The following is a 26,769-nucleotide window of genomic DNA, read 5'->3' as shown; positions in this document are numbered from 1 at the left end:
GAGTGAAACACAAGTAAAAGCATGAAGTATAACTTGTGGTGTTCAATAGTTGTGTTCATGCATGCATGCTACAACAAAACCCACCAGGGTTTTCAATTACAACTCAAGCATCGCTACAAAACAGTGCTCTTTGAAGTGGAAATGTAATCAGTTCTTCTTTACCCAGAGAAAAATCGATGTGTCTTGTCAGACATCTCCCAGACAAAATGTGTGCAAGGATAAAGCGTACAAAATTGATCACTATAGCATGCATGCACCTTTCTGGATGGAGGCTAACAACACTACACATCTTTCTATTATTTGTTTCCCACAAGACATTTTTAATAAATTAATAATAATAATAATCTTTGCATTTAATATAGGACCTTAACACATTTTCGAGATGTCTCAAAACGCTTCACAGAATATAATTTAAAGTTAATTGATTATATTTTGTGGACGAAATATGGCAGCCAATTGTGCACGACAGTGTCCCACAAACGGTCGTAGATTGAGTGATTAAATTATATTCATAGTATTTTTTAAGTCAAACAATCGGGTTCCCACTTACTGCGAGGTAAACAGGCGTCTGGAGTAAGGAAACTTGCCCAACGTTTCGCCCTGCCGGGGAATCAAACCCAGGTCCTCTCGCTTGCGAGACAAGTGCTCTAATCATTAAGCTACTCAACAAATATATCAACAATGTACTTTGCTGTTCAAAGTAATGTGTAGTTTTCCCACAGCATTGCATTTGCTGACACAACTGACAAATAATATTTACTCCAATGTTGAAATTATTTTGAATGTCTTCAAGTTTTTGCAACAGTATTGCATCATGTCAAATGATTAATAATTGAACTAAACCCCATATGAATACCAGTGCTCATTAGCAGTTCTACACCTGAAGAACAGCCTGTTTAAAGTGTCAGTATCAGTCATTCACTAAGTTGATAGAAATTGATAAATTACACCAAAAAGCAAAACTGAAATTGATGCAGCATCTGCTATCTGAAACTGAATTCACTCAACTATACAGAGAGCTTTATTTGTTCACATTACTGAAACAATTATGGGAAGGGGACTTGGTTTAAATGCGCAACATTATAAAAATCTAATAGTGGGGTGGGGGAGGGGGGGAAACTAAGAATGTCCTTGCAGAATGGATTCAAGAGTGAAAATATAAGGGGTATGATTTTAACCACAGGAAACCACAAGATGTCTGACTTTTGGTGTTACCACTGAAAAACCGAGTTCTCCCATCAAGCAGAGTGAATACGGAATCATTGGAAAAGAACTGGGGAAGTATATACAGTTCACAGAATAATAGAAAGCTGCAACCTTTGGTGTGGTGGAGATGCAAATGTCTGCCTGGAGCACAATTCTGATATGCTGTACTACAGTTTTTTTTAAGCCTTACATTTTTATTAAATACTGAGAATTATTGAAGGCGGTGACATGCTTAGAGCTATACTATATTTTATTTGGAATTTAGTAGACTCCTAATAATATTATAATAATAATTGCATTTGATATAGCGCCTTATTACGTCGTTGAGACATCTCAAAGCGCTTCACGGGATATAAACTATTTGTACTAGTTATTTTCTTTATTTTGTCAGATCTCTTTGTTGTGCATAACTCAATAAGGCAGTGATTCATCAGAGATCTGAAGAAATAAATAATTTAAAATAGTTTCAAGGCAGACGGCTGCTTTTGTTATGGACAATCAAAAACAATGACCTCAGTTGAACAATGGATGGTATCTGGATCATTTCTAAAGCATCATATTTGTAACTGAATTTTCAGAGCACACACCACAGATGTACTGTTGTCCTAAATGCACAGGCACATGCATAATAATGATATTCACCCCGAAGCCTTGCATTTTCTTTTGTCATTCATACTGAGCTTTCTGATTATGTGTTTTAACAATGGACTCGAGTGGTTGAAGTTCAATCTGAAAATGTCCTTCATCACTGAAGTGTATTAATAAAAAGCTTCTTGAATGTAATGCATTTACTTCAATCAACTTTGCAAAAAAGTAACTTTCCATAAAAACACTTTGTCAACTGGATAAGGACCCAGTACTTTAAACATCAATAATTTAAATATTTGGATTGCTGCATTTACAGTTTAAATCATTTTAGTTACAATGAAGGAAGGCTTTTTTAACCAGATGTTTCTATCCTATTTTGAAAGAAGAAATTGCTATTTTCAATATTTAATTTACAAAAATCTCCAGCAGATGTCTGAATGAAAGTAATCTTTCGTGAAGAAATGCAGCTTGTACCATTGCATTTGTTTTCCTAGGCAATGGTATTGGTTCTTCTGCTATGCACTACAGGAAAGAAAACATTACATTATTGTGGCCCCATTTTCTTTTCTTCATAGCTATGTAATACAAGTGTTAGACCTGTTGTTGTGCAATAATATGTTTGCTCCTAAAAACAATAGATGTCAACCTGGTTCAGTTAGAATAAGTTGTTGCACTTATTAACAAAGTAACACAGGTAAAACAAAACACAGGAAAATAAAAAAATCAATGATGCACACACCTTATAATTGTTTCTATAGTGAGGTTATTTGGTAATGAGAAAATCTGAGAATCTTATTATATTTTAAGTACAATGCAGCAAATCAATCTTCCAAACATGGTAACTAACCCTTACATTGCATACAAAAGCATTACAGGAAATGGCTTTTTTGACCCCCCGAAAAAAAGTTTAAAAATTATGGAATAAATATTATGTCGTAACGTAATAGGTTCTTTGTGTTGAGATTGTATTATAGGTCCCACAAATGCTATTGCCTATTCTGGGTGGGAATGAAGACCTGAGGAGACTGGTTGCTCTTTCATCCTTTTTCCTTCGTCAGGTGCTTTATTGAGAATTATTATTGTTTTTAATTGATGTTTTCATTTTCTTTTTATAAGATTGTAACCCTAGTTTAAACAAAAACTAAAAAAGCTACAAAAAAATCAGTGTTTTTCTGGACAAGCTGTGGTTGTAATTTATCCTTTGATCTACGGTAATCTTCAAATGTTGGTCGTCACTGCTACTCTAAACCTGTTAATGACCTGCAGTCACAAGGGGGAAATAACTCAACAGTAGCACCCTGCTTGAAGCCAGGCAAGGACACTGACCCCAACCAGCAGGGCCACAAGTTAATGTACACAGGAACCTTTGTTCCTTCCCCAGGGAATTCCAGGGACCAAGATCAAATGGATTGCCTCCCAGCGAAAGCAGTACTGTGCCAACAAACCCAGGGTCCCAATGTAGTCTCCCACAAGCGCTGTGCATTTAAAGTGAACAAAATCTGTGGTGCTAAACTTTTGAAAAATTAACTTTTAAAAGTCTCAGGTTTTAAATGGCCACTTGGGTGATGTGTTGGAGGTTGCCCGGCAAGCATGAAACCTTATTGCAATATGAGGAAAACGTCAAACCTTCAGGAGTGCGGAGCAAAATGTAGGAAGGGATGTCAGATAGGTACTTAAGGGTAAGTGAGGATGTTAGGGATATATGGAGAAAAGGTGGGGAAATGGGATTGGAAAGAAAAAAAAGCTGCCATGATTAATAAAATGCCCGGCACACTTATTGGAGCAAATGATCTGCTTATATTCCTTTGAGTGCTGGCAGGTTGTTTGATGATGGTAAGCATCCCAATTAAGCCTGATTCTTGTTCAATGTCCACACATGCACACTTTACAGCAGAGAATCCCTGATAGCAATCCTGGTGTATTGACCCCAATTTATGCTTCACATCCCTGAGCTTGAGATTAGCTCGCTCGACATCGAGGGGACAACTTGCTAGTTAAAGCAAAATTTTACATGGTCACACCTAAAGTATCAACTCATGTTTCTTTCAAATGCTGATCAAGATGTATTTCCAGCATTCTCTGATTTGACTTTTCATTTTCCCAGATAAGAGATAAGTTTGTTTAAAGAAATATATTGTATTTGGCCTACTCATCACAACTGAAAATCAAGACAAAAAGTACAAAACATTTCATTAAGAATTTATTTTTTATTTGGCTTCATTTTACCACAAAACAGTATTTTTGAACATTTATGATGAATCTTATCAAAAATTAATTCTTGATGAACTATCCAAATAAGTGAGCAAAAGCACAACAACTGCATGCAACGTACTGTGTATTTCCTTTAAACTGGTCATAATTATTCAAGAAATGAGAAGAAAATTACAATTATAATCTTTTAGCAACTGGGAATTGGTGTGTGCATACCTACAATACTAATAGAAAAAGCAATCTTCTTTTCATTAGTGCCAAACGTTCACAAAGTTTCCAAGATGCAGATTCAGTGGGCCGAACGGCCTCCTTCAGTGCTGTAAAAATTAACCTGGGGTCATTTGCATCCTGATGCAGCAAATGTCTCACTACTCAATATTCAGACATGATGGGCTGAATGGTCTTCTGTGCCAGAATAATTTCCATGGATTCTCAATTACTGATGTGCATATCCATGATATTTTTGTGCCAAGTTTCTCCCCTTAACAAGGAGGACAAACAAAACAGATGGACCATTTATGGATTGATATCATCGTAAATAGATAATTTGTGTTTTGGATTTATATGTGTTATGTCTTAAAGGGGAATGATCTTCAAACAAATTGTGTGACAAATTCAAGTCAATTTATTTACAAATAAACTGTTGAAGGATTGTTAGCTATTAACGTATACTTAGTCTCATGAGAAAATTGGACCGAAACATTGTACCATTTTGATAAAAATTATGCCCTTTTAAAAGACTGAAAAAAACGTACACAACTAAAAAAAAGCAGCCAAACATTTTATTTAGATATTAATAGATATTCTCAATTAATCCCAGCCTTACTGTATTCATATTAAAAAAAACTTAGAATGTGTCAACTATATATTTAGACATCATTGATTTCCTGAAAGGGCAATGAAAATAAAACTCTTAAACCTTCTCACATCTTAAAGTAGAATGAATAACATCTGTGTAAGTAGACATTCTACAGCAAAGGTAAACTGGAAGCTAACAATTTAAGCATGCAATATATTTTGACAGGGATAGATTTCATTGCCAGTGAAGGGGATTGAATACTGTATATGTTGCCAGACTCTGCCAGTGAACCATAGTTAAACGTTGTTCAATATACTGTATTTAATCCAAAAGCGGGCAAACTCATGTTACAACATACTTTATTCCCATAGTTATTTCATATCAACAATTTGTTTAAATTGTTTTAAATCCTATTCAATTTTAATTCCACACCATCTCATTCATTGTTGTTCTTATGCCAGTGAGTATTACATTTATTCTTTTTGATGCCTTTTATGTAATTTCATTCTCATTTCTTCTTGACGACTCCTCCAAGCAGCTATGATTTCATCATCCTCTTCAACACTGCTACTTTTCACTGTGGATTTTAACCCTTTCTTTGCCGCGGGATTCTCATGGTCACTCTCGCTGCCCTTTCCATTCCCCTCTTCCTCTACAGCCGTAAAACTCTGCTTAAATGTTCTCTTCGCCCTCATCTCCAGTGAATCATCATGATCAGAGTCATTCATATCTGTTTCAGAATTCCAGAATCGTGATCTCCGGGGACAAGGACTAATCATTGGTTGGTCTGATGACTGGAAGCCAAGGTCTTTGCCTGAGGGCTGCATTTCGATAGGGGAGCTTCTCATCAAAGAGGCCCCAGAAAATGATTCTCCAGATGGTCTAGCTTCCTCAACCTCTGGCCTTTGGAAAGTGTACGATTCAGAGTGGGGCGATGGGGTAGAACGTCTCAATTTATTTGTGGTATCATCATCTTTTGCCCTGTAGGATAAGGGAAACCGTCTAGATATATAATCTGAGTCTGTCAATGGCACATTAGCGAAACTTGATGTTCTGAGATCAACATCTCTGCTGAGATGTGAAGATGCTGAATCTTTTGACAAAGTAGAACATGAAGGACTGTCGTATTTTTTGAAGAAAGAAACTTCATTCAATTTTTTTTCTCTGTCCACATCCCGAACTTCCTTTAATGTTTTGTTCTCGACAGATACTTCCTTGACATCACTGAGCCACTTGTGTATGTTGATAGTTGTATTTGACGCACCAGCACCTGTGGATGCACCTGTAAAATCAGATGCAATGTCATATTTCTCTGCCCTTGAATAGGAAGACCTGCCTGAAGGTGTTCCACCCAAACCATCATCTTCATTTTCACCTTTGTTCTTCTTTTTAAACAACGTGCTGCGTTTGTTGTCTGAAACTAACTTTTCTTTCTTGTATGCGTCCATTTTATCTTTCATCTCACTTTTGATCTGCTTCTGCTTATGGTCTAACTCTTTCAGGTTAACTTCATCTGCGAACAAGCTATAGAGAGGTTTGCTTGTATTTGTAATTTTCTCTTTTGAACGCAAGCCTTCGGATTGCAGGCTGGACAAACTTCTGCATGACATTGTGGATTTCACATCTGTGCTTTGTATTGCTTTTGAACCCAGCAGGGAACCAGCATAGGAGTTTCCACTTTGCATGCTAAAGTGTGACAGTTTATCATCCTCTGTGGGTCCAGGAGCACTTTGCCCACCCATTATCTCATTTTGTTTTATTGCAATTTGTTCACTAACCACAGAAGCAATCCATTTCTGAATGCTGGCAATGGAAATGGTGTCATCGTTGTTTACTTGCAAAGAAGGTGCAGCTATTCCAGTGGCTAGACCAAGACCTGAAACAGTTCTAGCTCGAGACACTGAAGAGGCATTACTCTGCATGCTCAATACAGAAGCTGTATCATCACTTACACTTCTGGCAGATAAGTTAGGTAAGAAGAGAGACATTGGAATGCTTCCACTCATCGAGCTCTCTGTCTCAAACCCACACATGGATTGACTCTCTGCCAGGGTCTGCTTGGAGCGTTCCAGGACCTCAGCTCGTCTCTGTTTAGTTCTCTTTGAAGCCGTGTCTTCATCTTTGGTTAAATCAATGATCTCATCTTTGTTTTCATTCCCCAGCTTTTTCTGATGCTTCAACTTCCAGCTCTGATAAGCTGTCAGGTTAACATCGTCGAGTGATTTTTTCCCTGCTTCCTCCCTCTCTTCACTTTCTTCCAGTTGGTTCCCATCAGTTGCTTTGGAATCCTTCTTATTCCACCCAAATTGAATCCGTTTGATTTGCCACCTTTGTAGAGGGGTCAGCTTGTCTTTGTTCTTCTTGCAGAAGTTGAAGAAAGAACTAGTATCTGAGAATACAGAACTTTCCTCATCTGGATCTCTCTTCCTTCCACCATTTCCATGAAAGGACAGATTACTGTCATCATTTCCTTTCGAAGCTCTTTTGCTTATCTCCAGTAATCGTTCATCCCACATGTCCCAGGTACTAGTGTCAGTGGATTCTGAGTCATTTCGAACTCTACGTGGCTTGTTTAAACTTTTGTCTAAATTCTGCTTAAGAAGTTCAATGTAAAGACTGTCAACACTTTCTGTATCATCTCGTTCACTTGCACCATCTGTTCTGCCTTTCCAAATGTGGACCCTCTATTTTCTTCATCGTCACTCAGATGATCAGGCTGCCAGCAGGACTGAAACTTCTCATTTTTACGCTGCCATTCCCTAACAAGCCAGTCAACATCATCCTCTTCTTCAAAATCTTCAGGGAGTTCAGGTCTCTTCTCTTCTAGTGTGTTGCTTTGTTCTTTTGGTGGCAAACCTTGTTTTACCCTCCACTCTTCATAGATTCGTTCCTCTTCATCCACATCAATTAATGTCGGCCTTTTTGATGCTATGCTGGATTTTGCCACAGAGCTCATTACACTACCAGTGATCATGCTAGCTGTGTCTTCCTCTTCCACCATAATAGAATGCACCTTGGCTCCAATGATGCTCTGTGTTTCCTCTTCAGCCACAGAGATGGTGTGGGCTTTTGCTTCTATCACAGAGCATTGGCTTTGTGTCTCATCATCAGAGTCAGATCTGCCACGTTCGTCCAGAAGATTTTCATTCAACTCTCGAAGCTGCTTCAGGAAGCCCTCATTTGGGTAAATTGGCCGCTTTTTGCGCAGAGTCATTAACGCCTCCATGATAGTCATGTCGTGGAAGATCATAAGATAGGCTGTTACAAGTGCTGCAGAGCGACTGACTCCCATGACACTGGAAACCAAAACCTTACCTATTGAAAGGAAGAAAATGATCTGAGTAACCATGCCTTCGGTCATCTTTTCCCCACCCTCCCCCAAGATACTTGCTACCACCCTCAGTTTGGGTGCAAACAATGGACTGTCGAGCATCTTGGGATGTCTTTCCAACATGAAAGGTGCTTCGAAAATTAAAATTTCTTTTTGTGCTTATTATGAATTCTCCACCTGTTTGGATAAAATATATTGAGTGTTTACCAACTAAACAAAGTTGACTTAATATTTTAAAATAACTGTAGCGCTTGAAAGATCCGTCTTTAAAACAACTTTCTACATTAAATTCAACTGCCTCATTTATTTGGGTGTTTGATTTTTGCGTGGTTGACAAATGGAACCGGTCTTGACACAACCCGTGCTTATTTCAGAAGAACTACATATATCTTGTTCTCCAGGCCTGAAAATACAATATTGCTCCCCATTAAATTGCAAGGGTCAAGGCACGGTTCCTCCCATGAGTTGCCCAGGGACCAGTGGAGTACAATGGATCAAACGTTGTAAGCCCTTTTTATAAAGGCCAGCAGAAAAGATTCAGGGAGAGTTGGAGAGGTGAATTATTGTAGCACTTACCTTTCTATACTGATCAGCTATTTTCACAAATTATTTTAAGAATATTTTAAATTTTTTTAAATTTTAGTTCTGAGGATTGGATGTTTTTTTAACAGAAACATTCATTATTGTCATCATTTACCTCAATTTTCATCCCTGCCTGTTCCTGTTAGGCACTACACTGAGTTTCACATGGCACAGGTTTATTTTGATCCCACTTACCTTTGCATGTCAGAAGAGCTTCGTCCAGAAACTCTGCACCCTTGCGGAAGTATTTGGAAAGGTCGACATCAGGGAAGTCATCAGCTTCAATCCCAAGGTATTGGATTTCCATTCCTGCATAAAACTCTGGCCTGGTGTACACACCAGTATTGTGGGCAGCATTGAGGACATGACTAATTCCCAGTCGCTTCAACCGACCTTTATTTACTGCCACACTCCTAGAAAAAGGCAATTGACACTTTCTTACTATATAAATATGGCAATAAATATATATAATATATATACACATGCTTTCATTTGATATAGCACCCTTACTACTGGGGAACACATCTCAAAGCTCTTTATAAGTAAAGTGAAGTGACTATATATTTTGTAAACAAATGGGGCAGCCAATTTGTGCATAGCAACGAACCATAGACAGCCGTGAGATGAATCATCTATCTTATCTGGGAACCATTGGCCAGGACCCTGAGGCAAACTCTTTTTGAAAAGTGCCATGGGGTCTGTAACGCCCACCTGAACAGGCACAACCAAAACCTTTGCTACATTTTCTTCTCTTCCCCTTCCTCCAAACGCAACAAAATGTTCTCAGAGCTGATAGCAAAGCTAGGGCTTCAAACGTGCAGGACAGCGATCAACTGCAGATAGACATCAAAGTGCAGTCATTTAATAATGTCTGTTGTGTTTAATTCTGAAACCATGGGAAAATTATTGGTGCCTTTCATAAAATGCTCCTTTTGTTAATTAACATAAAGCAATTATTGAAGTAAGCAATCCTTACCCCAATAAATTAATTCTAGAGGGGGGTAACAGAAAAGCTGTATGTTTACTTTTTTCATAGCTGCATGATTGCAGCAGTCGCTGAGCACAGCAGGAGCCCCTTTCCTAAATGTTATTTATGACAAGCGATCTTCTCACTGGCATTGAAAAGAGGATATGCCTGGCAATTTGTCACTGGCAGTAAATTGGTTAAATATTTTTTATATATCATGCGGCTTTCTCCACTGGACAATTCAAGAATAGGCAGGGAGTAGCAATAAAGGAAATCTCCCATTGTACACGTGCAGCCCAGTAAGAATTAAGAAAGATACAAAAAACCACATTCAAAGATCCCTTCAAAAAATAATTAAAAAAAAGAATCATTTGGTACTCAATCCACGACTGTTTGTGGGACACTGCCACAAACAATTGGCCTCCACTTTCGACCACAAAATACGCAGTCAATTCACTTTACGGTATATTCTGTGAAGCGCTTTGAGACATCTCAAAGACGTGATTAGGTGCTGTATCAAATCACGGATTATTATTCAGGAAATTGCTGCATTTCCAAAATAGTTGCAATATCATTTTGAATGGTTAAAATAGATTTGCACTGTCCTTTCATCTCTTGGGCCTTGGTATGAATTCAGCTCAGGCTATGTTGAAAGTTTCCTCTCACTCTGGTGGTTAATAGGACATTCGATGTGAAAAGAGTTGGTTAGTCACAAGTAAACCCAGCTCCTAGTAAGGATGGGTACAATATTTTAGTACAAAACTGCCCATAATTTCATATACATTTTGTCTGCATTGGAAATCTCACACAAAACAGAAATAAAAACACACTGATACTGCAGGGGTATATTATGTTCATTGAGGTTAAGGGACCTTGCCAGGCTAGAGTCCCTGACTTATGTTATTTGATTCCTATTGGGTGCCAAAGAGGAATACAGTTTGTTTCTCTGCACCGATAACCTTTACCCGCAAAATGTAGCAAATGACCAGTTTCAATTAAATAATTATGTCACCCTACACCAACCGGTCAATTTATTCTTCCTTGTATGAAAAATCAGTTCCAGAGTCAGTCTCTGACAGGTCCACCTCATGAGCACAGGAACCTAAACCCTGACTTTACTGTTATGTTCCTCCTTTACTTACGTATCACATATGAAGATGTTTGGCCACACCTCATCTACGGCATTCCTGGGAGCCTCCAGCTTTTGCATGAGTTCGCGCTGGATGTCCATGATACATGGGGTGTTGAATCTGCTGGTGTCATCGATCATTCCTTTAACCCGGTTATACAGGTCCTCAACCAGCAGTTGCTCAGCTGACTCCATCATCTTTGGTGACATTGACTCGACTTTTATCTCCTTATGTTTTAGCTCTTCAGATACAATAGAAAATGAATGTGTTGATATTGCAGAGTAGCATTTGGACATACAGTAGACTTGGGATTCGGCTTAAGGTTTTGTGTGGATATCACAAGGTGAAAATAGAAGAAAGAGGCCACTAGTGAAAATAAGAATAGAAGCCCCAGTGGAAATAGAAATAGCAGCCATTAGTGGAAATAGGAATAGAGGGAACCACTGGAAATTAGAGTAGAGGGCACCAGTGGAAATAGGGAGTTATTGACATTGAATCACAAGACTAGCAGACATAAACATTCCTCATTATCTACTGCTCCAACCAGCAAGATACATAGAAAATAGTGGGAATAAAAAGAGACAAAACAGTAGCATTTCCCTTTATGTACATGTGATGTGAATTTTTTAGGGACAGGCTTCACTGCCACTATTTTTCAGTGCTCCAAGCCATCACATCGTGTGAGCAACAACGACTTGGATTTATATAGCGCCCTCCACGCCGTGAAGGGCGCAATATTAATGTAAGTTGTTGCTGTTATGGTTAGTCTCAATTAGACAAAATTGAAAACTTTTGGAAAATCCAGACTTTGATCCCAATAAAACATCAGAACTTATTCTTAGAACGGACTCCATTTATACACTTCCTGAGATTTTCAAAGGGTTGGAGATATTGTTGCAAGTTATGTAGAAGGGCAATTGCATTCACAGGAACTAGTAGATGCCCCCAATCCATTACTGGGCAAGTGAATTGCAGCCCTTTCCCCATTCATGAGGATAACTGAACTGATAACCAGCAGCTTGTAATGGTGATATTTGATGCAATAACACATTTGTGTCTGTACCTTCTATCTTAGAGTTTCACCTCTTACCTGTTTTTTTTAAAAAATCTCCTTCAACCATGGACAGAACTGTTAATGCTGGAATGTTTTAATGTGTGAAAGCTGTTCTTGTATCTGCTTCCTTCCTCTCACAAGTTATTTTTTATTTTAATCGCATATCACATAGTTACCAATGTGATAGATGTTCGTGCTGGGGAATCATAATTGTTTTGACCAATTCTTAAATCTGGAGTTAGTATTCCATGGTCAGCTAAAGGTAACCTACTGTGCCGCAACAACACATTTGACCCCACTCCTGCTGCATGAGTGAAACACTGATATTTCCTACAACAGCCATCTTTCTGGCTTTTTTTTTTAAGCGAGAATGTCCTATTTGGTAACAATTTCTACTGAATTATTTCGCACAGACCAGGACTTTCATTCCATTAAGGCAGGGGTGGATGTATAGTAAATCAAGATTCCCAGAAGTGAAAGGACAGTGAACTAATCCCCCACCCCCAACCCGTCATCCCGTTGCAGTCTGACCCTATTATGAAGACTGCACATGATAGGCCCGCTCTGTGTCTGCCACTCCAGCTGACCTGGCGAAATTGAGACAAGGTGAAGGGTTTGGGGGAGGGGTTGATAAATTAACCGCAATAAAATATCAAAACAAAGTAAGAAAAAAGAGAGGACATAAATAAATAAGGTGCATTAGCTATTTTAATGTTATTTTATGTCTCCCCGTTCTATTGCACAATTCCCCAGCTCAGTGGTTTGGACAGTGACCCGCTTGCCTGTTTTCCACCAATGCGTCTCTGGAGCTGACTGATAGGAGGTGCTTGAGAGTGGCCTGAGGGGACTTGCTCTTTGATTTGCTCTCCATCCCCATGGGGAAGTGCCCAGCCTTTATCAGTACCTTTCCTCTAAGGCAATGACTAAGTGTATCTGTAATGCAGGCAACACTACACCAATAGCTATGGACCCTTTTTAAAATCAGCAAAACAACTGGAAAACAGCAGCCATTTATATCATATGCTGCGACTGTAGTTACTCCACTGCAGCAGTGCAGAAGGAGCAAGGATTCAGCAACATTTCATGTCTGTTTTGTGATACACTCTGCGTTCTCCCAGTTCAAGAATAGATGGAGTCCTCCAGCTCAGTGGTTAGAGCACTCGCTTTGCAAGTGAGAGACCTGAGTTCAATTCCAGGCAGAGGGCGAAACCTTGGGCAAGTTTCCTTACTCCACACAGAGCCTAATAATAATCCCTCCAAAACCCAAAACAATAATAAAATTGGTCATTTTCAATCTACGACTGTTTGTGGGACATTGCTGTGCGCAATTGGCTGCCGCGTTTGCCCACAAATATACAGTCAATTCACTTTACAGTGTGTTCTGTGAAGCGCTTTGGGACGTCCTCCCGACGTGAAAAGCGCTATATCAAATGCAAGGATTATTATTATTATTACTATTATTAGATATTAATATCTCAATGGCTCCAGGAACGGTCGAAGGGATACTGCCTTTATGGGAGTATTTAATGAAACTCTTCTGGTAAAGTGAAGAAATACCACTTTCACCACAATAACTTCACATTCAGATGATGCTTTTCAAAGTCATTGACAGGATTCTGTTATGCAACAACAACAGTACACATAAAAATAGTCTGCCAAGCATTTTCCGTGAAAATATTGCTCTTTTTAGGCAATCAGAAAACATCACCAATTTAGAACAGTCACATAGTCCTTCCTTTTTTGTTCAGAAAACACTCTCTGCTCTTCAGGACAACCCCAAACTCCCCCACCCCCTCCCACCCATGCTCATCTCTAGTGGGAACCTCCACTGGTCATAGCAGCTGTATGATCCCTGCCATCTCTCTCCCTGAACCAAGCTTAAGTTAATTACTCCAATTCCCATCCAGAAATGGAAATAGGAGTTTGTGTGTGTGAGGAGCAGAGCATGCAAAACCTGTTCACAAGTGCAAAACGTGTACATCCTGAATTCAGTTACGTTCAAGAGTACTTACAACATGCATAGCTGCTTTTCTATCCTTTTGAGCCTTTCTGCTTCACAGCAGTTTGCCTCTCACTCTGCCCAGGAGCCAGTTTATGCTACGTGTGTTTTCAGACTAATTTATGCTGTGACCTTTTGAACTGCAGCAGCAACAAGCAATATCATTACCCTTGGTAGCCCGTCCAATTATCCCCTGTGCCCTCAGCAAATTTTCATTACATTTTTCAGCACTGTTCTCGAGAAAGGAAGCATTGATGGAAATTACTTATCTACATATGTACAAAGTGGGTGGAAGCATTGAATTGTTGTATAAAACACAATATGGGTCAGAAAATGGCACAAAATGGCACATTGGAATTAAAGTGTGGTTTGCAAAAAATGTAAGATTACAGCTTTGTTCACAGTACCCCACTACTGGTTGAAGCTAACATGAGCGCTCCATTAATAGAAAGAAAGTGTATTAAAATACCAATGAACTATCACGCTGATGAAAACCATTGAAAGGGACTATGTGGCGAAATTCACAACATTTCATAAGAGATTTGTTGTGATAATTATTTCACTTATTTCCAGCCATTCTTGAGGACAAATCATGGAATTAAACCCTGCTTCCCTACCTTCACCACAATTGCCTGCTCCTACATAGTCACAACACTTGAAAGCCATTTCCTGTAAAGCTTTTAAGACATTTCAACGTTACATGTGCTGTATCAAATGCAAGGAGCATTATTATTTGTCATTAATAGATTCAGCCTATTGAGCATTGGGGGGAGGGGGAAATGGCACCATCCTGGAAATCAGGAATTCAGTACAGGTAAGCTTTTAAATCCTGGCGATGGCATTTGAGTGCTGCTTCACAGGAGTCTGACTGCATTAAATCTGTAACCTGTTTTCACCTGCAACTCAAGTGCCGATCTCGGCGATTGGGAACGGTACCCGAGCAGAGAAATCCTCATACACAACCATTATGTAGAGGCTGGGGAGAGGAAGGGGGATGGATGATACCCTTCCACCCAAGGATTTGTTTCTGCTCGAGTATTTGCTCTAAATCACGGAGATCAGCATTTGAGCTAAACGCAGGAGAGCAACATAACTCAGCGGGCATCCTATGGAGAAGTGGTGAAACGCTGACTCCGGGATTTAAAAGCAAACTCGTGCCAGGTTCCAGGAAGCCAAGACTGTGTTGTTTTTTTCACCAAACAGGAATAGGAGGAATCCAATATGCTGAGGTAGTGGGGGTAGGGAGGGGACTGGTTAGTTCTGTGGTCAGTTTTTAGGGGTGTCTGCGTGTTCATATCGGATCTGATGTAATGATTATCATGTGAGATCTATTGTGAAATGTCACAAATGTAACCCCTGAAATGCAACTGGTTTAAATACAGTATTTCCTTCAATTGCATCAAAATAAGAAAGACTCACTAGCCAGATTTTTAAAAAATAATATATCACATAATATAATACTATAATAATAAACTTTGCATTTGGTACAACAACAACAAATTTACATTTATATAGTGTCTTTCATGTCAGGCGGACAATATAGCACCTTATCACATCATCAAGATGTTGCAAAGCGCTTCACAAGATACATTGTACTGCTTATATTGTGAGTGAACATGAATTTGTTTGCAAAACAAACAAATTGTAAAACAAATTTGTTTATGTCTTTTGCAGGATGTATTTTGTCATGGTGGGACTATTTATTTCAGATTTAACTAAAGGAAAAGGAAAAAAACGTGAAAAAAAACATATAACAAAAAAAAACAGAGCTCTTTAGTTGGGATGGGGCACCTGATAGATTTACCTTCATTAATAATCTGAGATGCAGCAACTGCAGATGAGAGGTGGATGGGCTCCATGAAGATGCTCTCTGTGTCCGTGTCTGACATGACGGAAAACCTATAAAGCACAGGATTGTTTGATTGTAAGAAATTTGTGCTTAAATATTAGCCTTTCCCCCATCGTTACCTGCTATCCCATTGAGCAAATTGCTTATTTCAGTATTTAGTACACCCCCCATCCAGTAACCACCTCTGATCCCCTTTACCCTCTCAGTATTTCTTTATTTACAAGTAAGAGGGAATCAAAATCTCCCTTGACAACCAAAACCGGCACTGTTCCTAACTGAGTGGAACGGAGGTGCATTTGCTGCAAGATTAAAAATTGTTTGAATTGACAACTTCACCTAAAGGTTTTGTTATGACCAAGTCCCAACTTAACCGGTGGCGATGACTACTGACAATTGAACTGAAATCCTAAAACTGCATTCACCTTGATAACTTTCCCATATTTACCACCGAACATCAAAAGCAGAGCAGTGTCACAGAGTACAAACCCACTGAGTGATCTCTGGGTTAGGGGACTGCATCCTTGGGCTTTACACCCCATTCAACAATTCTCCACTTATGGGGCAAATGGGGAACGTGATGTGATAATTATCACAGCACACAGCATTTTTCTCCTTTGACTTCCAAAGCCATCAAGAAAAACTTTATTTCCAACTAAAATTTGCTACGTGACTCCGTAGGTTCACACTCAGTAGGCGTATGAATCTAATGGTGTTTTGGTGACATACTTGATTCTTATGTTTTTCCCCTCCTTCCATTGTTTAATAGCATCTTTTTTCAGCTATCATTAATCTCTTTTCTGGCACCTCCAGGCCATTTCTTTGCACTGTCTGCCATTTCTCAAGGTACTCTACCTCAGTATCCACAAAACTCACGTTCTAACCTCTTCTTACTAACTAAATGCTATCTATTTATGTAGATCAGTATGAAAGGCCATGTTTGCCCATGTCTGTTTCTCAGTGCAGATGCTCAGTTTATCAGCATTCTGTTGAATGGCTGGGAGGTGACCTGGCGTGCTCTGAGTGCAGTGACAATGTGATATGACATCTTTAGAAAGTCTGTCTGGGAGATTACCTCACCAGTTGGCTGTCTGGAGTTAATTGCAGGGGAGATGATGTTGAAATAACAGACAGGCAGAATCCTTGTCTGAGGTGAAGGGAAGCAGAAAGGTTTTTTTTTTGCAGGTGAAATATTATCACAGACATTTTTTTTGGAAACAAATGCTGAGGACAATGAGAGTGGATCCAGACAAAGTAATAGTGTAATTCGAAGGAATAACCAACTAAGTACTGAAATGAATCAAGTGGATATTGGAAGGAGAAGCTAGTAGCTTATCTTACTTAGCTCTATATATAATACAAGATTCAGTTGTGATCTCACTCAAATATACGACTCTGACCACCTCTAATCTAACATTTTAATTCTTTAAATTTCTACTGATTTGGATTTAAAATACCAACCCATCATTAACAACCCAATGGGCTATTCTCGGTCCTCTCATTTGAATCTCTCCGACTCGCTCACTCTCTCGCCTCGTTCAAGGTCCATTTCAAGAGCTTCCTCTTTGACCACGCTTTCAGGCATCCTTCCCCTCCACAACCCCTACGTCTTCCACCCCCAGCTCAGGTGCCAAACCAAGTGCCTCGGGATGTCCTTTCTACATGAAAGGCGCTATGCAGACATATTTTCCAGCAGACATCAGGACCACAATCCCTGGTGGACCTTTTAGCCAATTCTGCATAGACCAGGCGTCAAATCTGTGACTTTACTGGTTTGTGTGGGTGAGTTCTACACAAGGCAGTGCTTCTACCCAACTATGCCAAGGAATGAATCATTAGGCACTTTGTGTTGTAAGGACACTTACCTGCTGGGGGACGGACTGCGGAGATATCTGGCCTGAACCGAGAGCACGTCATCTTGGTCATTGTTCTCTGGAACAATTTGTTCACTGTTAGTATCTTGGGATGTTGCCATAACTGCTTTCCAGTTCTACATGAAAACAAAGAGAATTGGAGTCTTAAAGCAGTGAAAGGTGCCCAAGCTAAAGTGCATTACAGACAGGCAATCACAATAATTATACCCAGGCAGTGGCTGAGGTAGTTTCAGGAGCTAGGGAGGAGACTAAAGAGCAGGACCTCAAAGGTGGTAATCTCTGGTTTACTCTCCATGCCACATGCTAGTGCATTTAGGAATAAGATAAAGTAAGTTAATGCGTGGCTGGAGAAATGGTGCAGGAGGAAGGGCTTCAGATTACTGGGGCCATTGGGACCAGTTCTGGGGCAGGAGGGACATGTACAAGGTGGACAGGTTGCACATGAACAGGACTGGGACCGATGTCCTTGTGGTAAGTTTACCTCATGCTGTAGTGGAGGATTTAAACTAATTTGGCAGTGGGAAAACAGGAAGTTAACATCAAAGAGGAGAAACAAGGAACATAGAGGATTGGGAGTGACAAATAACTTAAGAATAAAGAGCAGTCCAGAAAGAGGAGGGATCAGACAGGGGAGAAGTGCAAAGCAGGTAAAAGCAGTTTTGGAGTGCATGCGTGAAACAAATAAAGTTGGTGAGTTGCAGGCACAAGTTGCTGCATGGGATTATGATGTAGTGGCAATAACGGAGACCTGACTCAAACAAGGAATGGGAGCTTAACATTCCTGTCTACAATGTATTCAGGAGGGATGGGGAAGGAAAAAGAGGAGATTGTGGGGTGGTGGCAGTATTGATCAAAGATACTGTTACAGCCCTGGAAAGGGATGATATGCTAGAGGGATAAAAGATGAAATCTATTTGGTTAGAGTTAAGGAGCAGAAGAGGAGTTGTTACGCTGCTGGGTGTACATTACAGAAGGCCAAATCGTGGCAAAGAGATAGAGGAGCAAATCTGCAAGCAGCTTTCAGAAAGATGTAAAAACAATAGAGTAATGATAATGGGGGATTTCAATTATCCAAACATAAACTGGAAAGAAAACAGTGTAAAGAGCAAGGAGGGGAAATAACTCCTAAAATGTGTACAGAAGAACTTTCTTGAACAGTATGTTTCCAGCCCAATGAGGAAGGAAGCAGTGCTGGATCTAGTTTTGGGGAATGAAGTGGGGCAAGTGGAGTGGGTTTCAATGGGAGAGCATCTGGCTAACGAGTCCTGTAGCTCCATGGTTAGAGCACTTGTTTTTCAAGAGGGAGACCTGGGTTCAATTCCCAGCAGGGCAAAATGTTGGGCAAGTTTCCTTACTCCACACGCCTCTGTTTACCTAGCAGTAAGTAGGAACCCAGCTATAACTCGATTGGCAGATTACTTTTCCAGGGGTAATAATTCCTTCAAAATAATAATAAATTGGTCATTTCAATCCATGATTGTTCGTGGGACACTGCTGTTCACAATTGGCTACCACATTTTGCCCACAAAATATACAGTCAATTCACTTTACATAAGAAAATGCAAAATACTGCAGATGCTGGAAATCTGAAACAAAAACAGAAGTCGCTGGGAACACTCAGCAGGTCAGGCAGCATCTGTGGAGAAAGGAAAGTGAGTCAATGTTTCAGGTTCACGACCCTTTGACAGAACTGGGGCAGGTTGGGAGGGAGAGGCTTTTAAAGGCTAACAGAGAGGGGGGAGGCAGAGCAAGGGAGACAAAGGAGAAAATGGTGTAGAGGACAGCCAATTTTGCACAGCAGTGTCACAAACTGTTGTGGATTGAAGTGACCAATTTATTATTATTTTGAAGGAATTATTACCCCTGGAAAAGCGATCCGCCAATCGAGCAACAGCCGGGTTCCTAAAGGTGCTTGGGACCCAGATGATGTGGCAATGGTCACAGAAGAGGGGGAGGGGGAAGGTGAGCTGTTATGGTCTGAAATTGTTGAAATCAATATTGAGGCCAGAGGGCTGTAAGGTCCCTAGCAGATAAATGAGGTGCTGTTCCTCGAACTTGCGCTGTGGCTCTTTGAAACAACGTAGAAGACCGTGGATGGAAAGGTCAGAGTGCAAGTGGGAGGGAAAGTTGAAATGGCAAGAAACTGGAAGCTCAGGGTTGTGCTTGCGGACAGAACAGAGGTGTTCGGCAAATTGATCACCCAATCTGTGTTTTGTCTCCGCAATGTAGAGGAGACATATCGTGAGCAGCGAATGCAGTAAACTACATTGCTGGTAGTACACGTAAATCACTGACTCACTTGAACTCTGTGTTTGGGGCCCTGGACAGTGGTAATGGCAGTAGGTGAAAGGGCAGGTATTGCATCTCCTGCACTAGCATAGGAAGGTGCCGGGGGGAGGAGAGCAACTGTTGGTGGTGATGGACAAATGAACCAGGGAGTCATGGAGGGAACGGTCGCCGTCAGAATGCTGAGTGGGGAGGGGAGGGAAAGATATGTTTAGTGGTTGGATCATGCTGGAGGTGCCGGAAATGGCGGAGAATTGACAGCACCTTCCCATGCCAGGTACAGTTTTAAAGGGGGTACAGGAGCAGAGAGACCTGGTGCTTCACATACACAGGTCTTTGAAGGTGGCAGTACAGATTGATAGAGCTGTTAAACAAGCATATTGGATAATTGGCTTTATAAATAGAGGCATAATAATAATGAAGGACTAAAGTCGAGGGATGAAGGACTAAAGTCCTTACCTAAAGTCCAGGGATGAAGGACTTTAGTTATGTGGAGAAGAGAAGCTGGGATTGTTCTCCTTAGAGCAGAGAAGGTAAAGGGGAGATTTACAAAATTATGACGGTTTTGATAGAGTAGATAGGAAGAAACTATTGCCACTGGCAGGTGGGTCAGTAACCAGGGCACATAGATTTAAACAATTGATAGAAGAACCAGAGGGTAGATGAGGGGAATTTTTTTTACACAGAGAGTTGTTATGGTCTGGAATGCACTGCCTAAAAGGATGGCGGAAACAGATTCAATAACAACTTTCAAAAGGGAATTGGATAGGTACTTGAAAAGAAAAAAATTGCAAGGATATAGGGAAAGAGCGGGAGAGTGGAACTAGTTGGGTAGCTCTTGCAAAGAGCCAGCACAGACACGATGAGCTGAATGGCCTCCTTCTGTGCTATAATATTCAATGATTCTATGACTTGTTCTCACTTAATGTTGGTAAAATCCATTGAGACTTCCTACAGAAGATGCCCATTCTCTTAGACATAGCGGGTGAGTAGCGCAGTGAGACCAAGCGATGGCTTGAAGCTCCATAATGTACCTTCATACCCATCCCCTCAAAATGACAGGAGCCAAACACTATAAACATTTTCAGCTAAACTGAGTCTCTATATATAGAGATGTGATATATTAAAATAAATACAATTCCCATGCCCTGTTCCACTATTCTGTCAATGCCTCTTAATCCCAATCTCAGAAAATCGCAACGCGTCACAATGGTATGATGTATACATTCTTACATTTTCTCTTTATAACATTTTTGTGTCATTGGAGTTAAAATAAGAAAAGACTCCATTTCCAGGCACCGCCGTTCCCCACCTCACACAATACACAGCTTTGAATTTAGAGAAGATTATCAGGATGAGAGAATCAAATATCCTTTCACTTCACTGACAGAGATAACACACTGCTGCTTCTGCGCATTGCTGCTTTCTGACACAAACAGTGTGAGAATAGACACAGATGAATATATACGCCACTCTTGGCACGTTCTATTATTTACGCAAATTGTATTGTACGTATTGATAAATATCAGAAATTATCTGAATTGGCATAAAAAAACTCACCTAATTTCACAAAAGAATAAGATTGTTGAAACATGTTATAATACAATTTGCTCTCTATTTTATCAGTTCTTTCCCTTATCGTACAAAATGGGTCTAACTAATCCCCCTCAGACACCATATTAGTGAATCGAGCTGAATATCCTCTGAACAAACAGGCCCTGTTGCGCACTCTTGGGACATGCGGCCAGTTATAATACTACTCGTACTTTTTCCATTAAGCGTCCAACATGCCTAATGTTGACTACAAATGTGTATGCCTTACTGAACCTTCATGGAGGTTCCATCATCTCACCCTGCATAATTTAATTCCAAATTTATAGAGTACTTCGGTTTGGCCTTCAGTTTTCCTCGGTCAGCCCATATGTTCTACATCCGGCGCACACCATCTACTATGTTAGACCTCATGACTCATAATCCAGACACCTCACCGTAGCTCCAATGGAAGCTGTTTCAGAGTGTTTCAAGTTTACTTAATTACGTTTACAACATCAAAAGGTGATAGGTATGGTTCCTGATAAAACAGCATGAAGGTACTATTTTGGATTTTTTTGTGTGTTGAAATAATAAGACATTGAAAAAGATGTAATTAACTCAAATCAGCATTTTAAATGTTTCCCTCAAATTACCCCCTAAACATATGTAATGTCTTTTCTTCTTCAACACTCTCTTCATATACATATAAAAGAAAACACTTAGCCTCACTCATTAGAGATCGCAGAGGAAATTTAGAATATGGTTCTCTGTTCTTTTCAAAAAGCTGATGTTGGATTAAATCTCTTGATGTGCGCCACAAAGACCATATGATTGCCAGCCTGCAGGGTGAGCAGCATGCAAGTAAAAAGCAATTCCTTTCAATTGAATTCAGGAAAACTTTCTATATTAACAGCTCAAACCGAAAATAGATTTAAATTGCATTTTTTTTCTTGCAGCTTATTTTGGCAATTACTATCGATTCACAGGCCAAAAGGAAAAACCTCCGGTATCTTTCAGGTTAAAATACTTTCTGAAATGTCACTGTAAGTTTTTTGCAGGTCATCTCGATTGATGTATACACAGTTCTGCCCAACTTTAAGAAAGCTCTGTTATGCAGAAAATGCTGCTCTGATCTAGGTAGAACCATACAATATGTCCAAGGCCTGGGTTTCCTTAGGTTTGTTAAAAGAAATCAAAAACTGTTTTCTTGAATTAATGCCTATTGACATTTTATAAACGATACTGACATCCGGGGGTGAAACCACAGTTTGATTTCTGGACTTCAGTAAACCAATTTCCTTCATGGACAAGGTTTTTTTTTCTGAGGATGTCAACGAAAGGCAGATATATTTCACGGAGGTTTCAAACAACTGGCTGGAAAATCTGTAGAAATTCAAGACTCAAAAATCTCCTGTGAAATAAGACGTTGCTGGGAAAATTTAGAGCATCATAATATTATTGCTTATTGTCAGTCTAGCAATTTAACTCTGGTGAAGAATTAGATAAATGCAGATAGGTAAAGCACCAAATTTAGTCTTTGTCTGACTCTGAAGTCAGTCATGAACATCAATAATGTCAGGCAAAATTTCTAACAATTTTCTGATATAATAATAATAATATGTCCTTTGGATGAGATGTTAAACCAATTTCCCGTCTGGCTATTTAGGTGGACGTTAAACTCCATAGTCCTAGTCAACAATCCTCTAAATAAAATTGGTCATTCGCTTCATGGCTATTTGTGGAACATTGCTGTGTGCACATGACTACTGAGTTTGTCCCGAAAAACACACACCACACACTCCACTTTACAGTATATCCTGGAAAGTACTTTGGGATGTCTTCCTGAAATGAAAAGCACTATAACAAATATAAGGGTTTTTATTATTATTATAATGCTTCTATTTGGTATGGCATGTTTCACGTCTCAAGGATATCTTAAAGTACTTCATAGGACAAAGTGCAGAGATATTGCACAATATCAATAAGTGAACAAAAAACAATACACGTAGAAAAGATGGATACCAAACACATATTTTTCTGAACATCTAATAATAATAATAATAATAATCCTTGCATTTGATATAGCGCTTTTCACGTCGGGAGGACGTCCCAAAGTGCTTCACAGAACACACTGTAAAGTCAATTGACTGTATATTTGTGGGCGAACGCAGCAGCCAATTACGCACAGCAATGTCCCACAAACAGTCGTAGATTGAAAATGACCAATTTATTATTGTTTTTGGTTTTGGAGGGATTATTATTAGGTGTGTGGAGTAAGGAAACTTGCCCAAGGTTTCGCCCTGACCTGCCTGGAATTGAACTCAGGTCTCTCACTTGCAAAGCGAGTGCTCTAACCACTGAGCTACAGGACTCCAAATCTGAATTCTGCCTAAATCATTTCAGATTCAACATTGTACGTGTACCAAACGGAGAGAGCTGGATACACTCAGCAGGTCAGGCAGCATCTATGGAGAAAGGAAAGTGAGTCAATGTTTTGGGTCATTGACTCACTTTCCTTTCTCCGTAGATGCTGCCTAACCTGCTGAGTTTTCCCAGCTCTCTCCGTTTTTGTTTCAGATTCCAGCATCTGCAGTATTTTGTGTTTTGTACTTGTATGTGTAAGTCTGACTAAATAAAATTAGGTTTGAATATCGTACTTTGGCTTTGTACATTATTTGTGCTCTAAGTGGCTTTAATACTCCTTTCTTTATTCTACAACGAAAAATACTTTATTTTCTCTACACTTCAATAGGCTTCAATTTACAACCGTGGTAACTAAGGATGCATGGAGCTTTTTAAACTTCTGTCGCCGTACACTGAATCTGAAATTAGGCATTGCATCTTGACCAACACAATATTTTCTAATACCGCAATGTACTTCGGATCAGAATACAAGAAAAGTCTTCATGTTTGAGAGGTAGCTGATCCTTCCTTCATCTCCAGCCTTCATTCTTTCTCTCCATCACAATCTTTCTCAACTTGATACCCCTATTGTACAGGTTATCAACCTCATGAACAAAATTTCTCTGTGATCTGCATCTGTTCACTATGTTGTAACTAGCTTGTCTAGATATTTATTGATGGTACTGCAGTTAGCTCACTATTATTTCACTTCTAGCAATATGAAAGTGAGGGGTTGAATCTTCCTGTCTGTGCTCTTGTGCTAATTTGCACAGATATGTAGAGTTAAAATTGGATTTTTTTTCCTATGGTTAGTTTGCCTTTTACTGCTAATAATTACAGTTTCAAATAGTCTTTTGTGCTGATATTTTTTCATTTAATTCTCTGATATAAATCCCACTGGTTTTATGCCAATATTATGGATACAATTTTTGTTTTAATGCTCTCTTCAATTTAATTGAACATTCCAAACCAAATTTCACACACCAAGTATGTAACATGTAGCACTGTACTTAACTTCATACAAACAGAGATACAATTATAAAAATGGTAAATCTAATTGTAAAACACACTGTTGAATCAAATGATATATAAGTCACAACTCTATTTTTGGAGTTTAGTTAAATCTGTCAAAGGGAACAACAGTTACTTCCAGACATAATATAATGGTGCCCCATATGTTATATCGAACCATAATACAGAATTATTATGCATATCCTTTGGTTGGTTTAGAATTTTTTTCTCTCCTCCTCTTGATTTAATAGACAACCTTTATGGATTGCAATAAAATGGAAATAAACCTAAAATTAGCAACTCAATCACATAAATCAGACCTGTAGTTTTTTTTTAACCAGCGACTTGCTCACTCTTGCACTCTTGCCTGTAAATGTATCAAATATGCAAGATGCATGTTGATAAACATATACCTATGAAACAGATATATATACATAATTTCAAAGACATATTTCACTTTTAACTTGTAATAAACACTTTTCTGCTCTCAACATCTCTCAAACTCTTCAGCTCAACCTTCCACAGGCGAATTTAATGGTCAAGAAAGATTTGGAATGATTTGGAAGAGGCAGAGGATATCTGCCAGCAGGCCACATATTGTGAACACATGATTTTATATTTTCAAACTTTTTTTTGAAAAAAAATCAATTATTCCAAATGTTTCAGCATATTTCTCAATTGAATCCTATTGTTTCATGAACAACGGGTGGAAGATCTTGTCAACGTGTTTATGGTTTTAAAGTAATATTAGGAGCAATCGGTCATTCGTTAACAAAAAAATCAAATCAATTAAACAAGGGAAAATAAGATTAAAATGCGCACAGAATAAAGTTCCAGCTCTGTAACTATGCCTTGATATTGAAATCATCTTTCATTCTTAGCTTCACATTGAAGAATCATGTTTGGACTCTGATATCAACAAAAAAAATAGGATTTAGCAGAAGCAGAAATCAGATAATTTTCTGAGCTGCATTGCATTTTACATAACATTTTGATGTGATTAGCCAGTTTTCAAACAGACCAGGAAAAGGCCAGGGCTGAGATGAGAGCTTGGTCTGAACACTGCTGCTTATTTTGAGCTCCAGTGACAGCTGCGGTATGGCAATCTGCTCCCTCAGGCTGAAGGAATGTGGCCTCTGATGGGGGAGTGTGTGTGTGGGGGGGGGGAGGTGACAGGCGACACAACTTAACTAGTCAGACAGACAGAACCATTTCAAACTCAAAAGAAACCAATGAATTTACTAACACAGTTAAAGACAATAAAACCAAGCAAATTCAGGTGCTCTCATCACCCTCTGGTAGCAACAGACAGACAAGACAGACAGACAGACAGCCTTTGAGCATGCAGATTACCTGGGTATCAGACCTTGCTTCCAATGTGAAATGTCACCAAAGTCTTTCTATGTTGCAAACTGACTGGCAGTGATCCCTGTGCAGGGTCCTTGTCTGGAATGTCTAAACAAGCTTGTGGTGCCTGATGGCCAAGTCCCAGAGCAAACCCTCACCAATCAAATCATTAACCTTTATATACTTTTTTGGCTTTTATTCTCATCGTCATAAAGCTACATTTTCTTTTTACCTAGAATCGTTCTATGTTGTTTCTTTGCTATTTTAACAATGTTTATATTGGGAGCAGGCTCCTGCAATGCACATTGATAGCATCAGTACTATTTTCGTCCCAGAATCTCTGTCTGATAAATCTATCACACAACAACGTTGTCACAGGACTTTGGGACTTACACGGTAACAAAGGTGGATAAATATTCTCTCTGGAAAACATTTGCCAGCCGGAAGCCTCTTTGAACCATGTATTCATATTTTATCATTTTTAAAACTAATCTGTGGGAAGTGTACAAGAAACAATATAAATAACATAACGATGTGAATGAAATACAGTGTGGGCAAAATGAGACACTCTCTCCAGCAACTGTGAAAGACCAATGCAATAA

The 26,769-nt window shown here is 39.4% G+C and overlaps 1 protein-coding gene across 1 annotated transcript; it reads right to left on the bottom strand.

Moving 5' to 3' along the window:
• Positions 1 to 4,525: 4,525 nt before the first annotated feature.
• On the bottom strand, positions 4,526 to 26,249 carry dusp27 (dual specificity phosphatase 27). The gene is given in 7 exon segments (XM_007895827.2): positions 4,526 to 7,464; positions 7,467 to 8,119; positions 8,913 to 9,130; positions 10,827 to 11,055; positions 15,672 to 15,766; positions 17,579 to 17,703; positions 26,174 to 26,249. Coding segments are annotated over 6 exon segments (3,492 nt in total). The 5' UTR covers positions 17,689 to 17,703; positions 26,174 to 26,249; the 3' UTR covers positions 4,526 to 5,277.
• Between the last annotated feature and the right edge of the window lie 520 nt (positions 26,250 to 26,769).

This window comes from Callorhinchus milii, unplaced genomic scaffold, assembly GCF_018977255.1.
Source record: "Callorhinchus milii isolate IMCB2004 unplaced genomic scaffold, IMCB_Cmil_1.0 Scaffold4, whole genome shotgun sequence".
NCBI classification, from domain to species: domain Eukaryota; kingdom Metazoa; phylum Chordata; class Chondrichthyes; order Chimaeriformes; family Callorhinchidae; genus Callorhinchus; species Callorhinchus milii.
The sequence above is the reverse complement of the archived record's forward strand: the minus strand, read 5'-3'. Positions and strand labels throughout refer to the sequence as shown.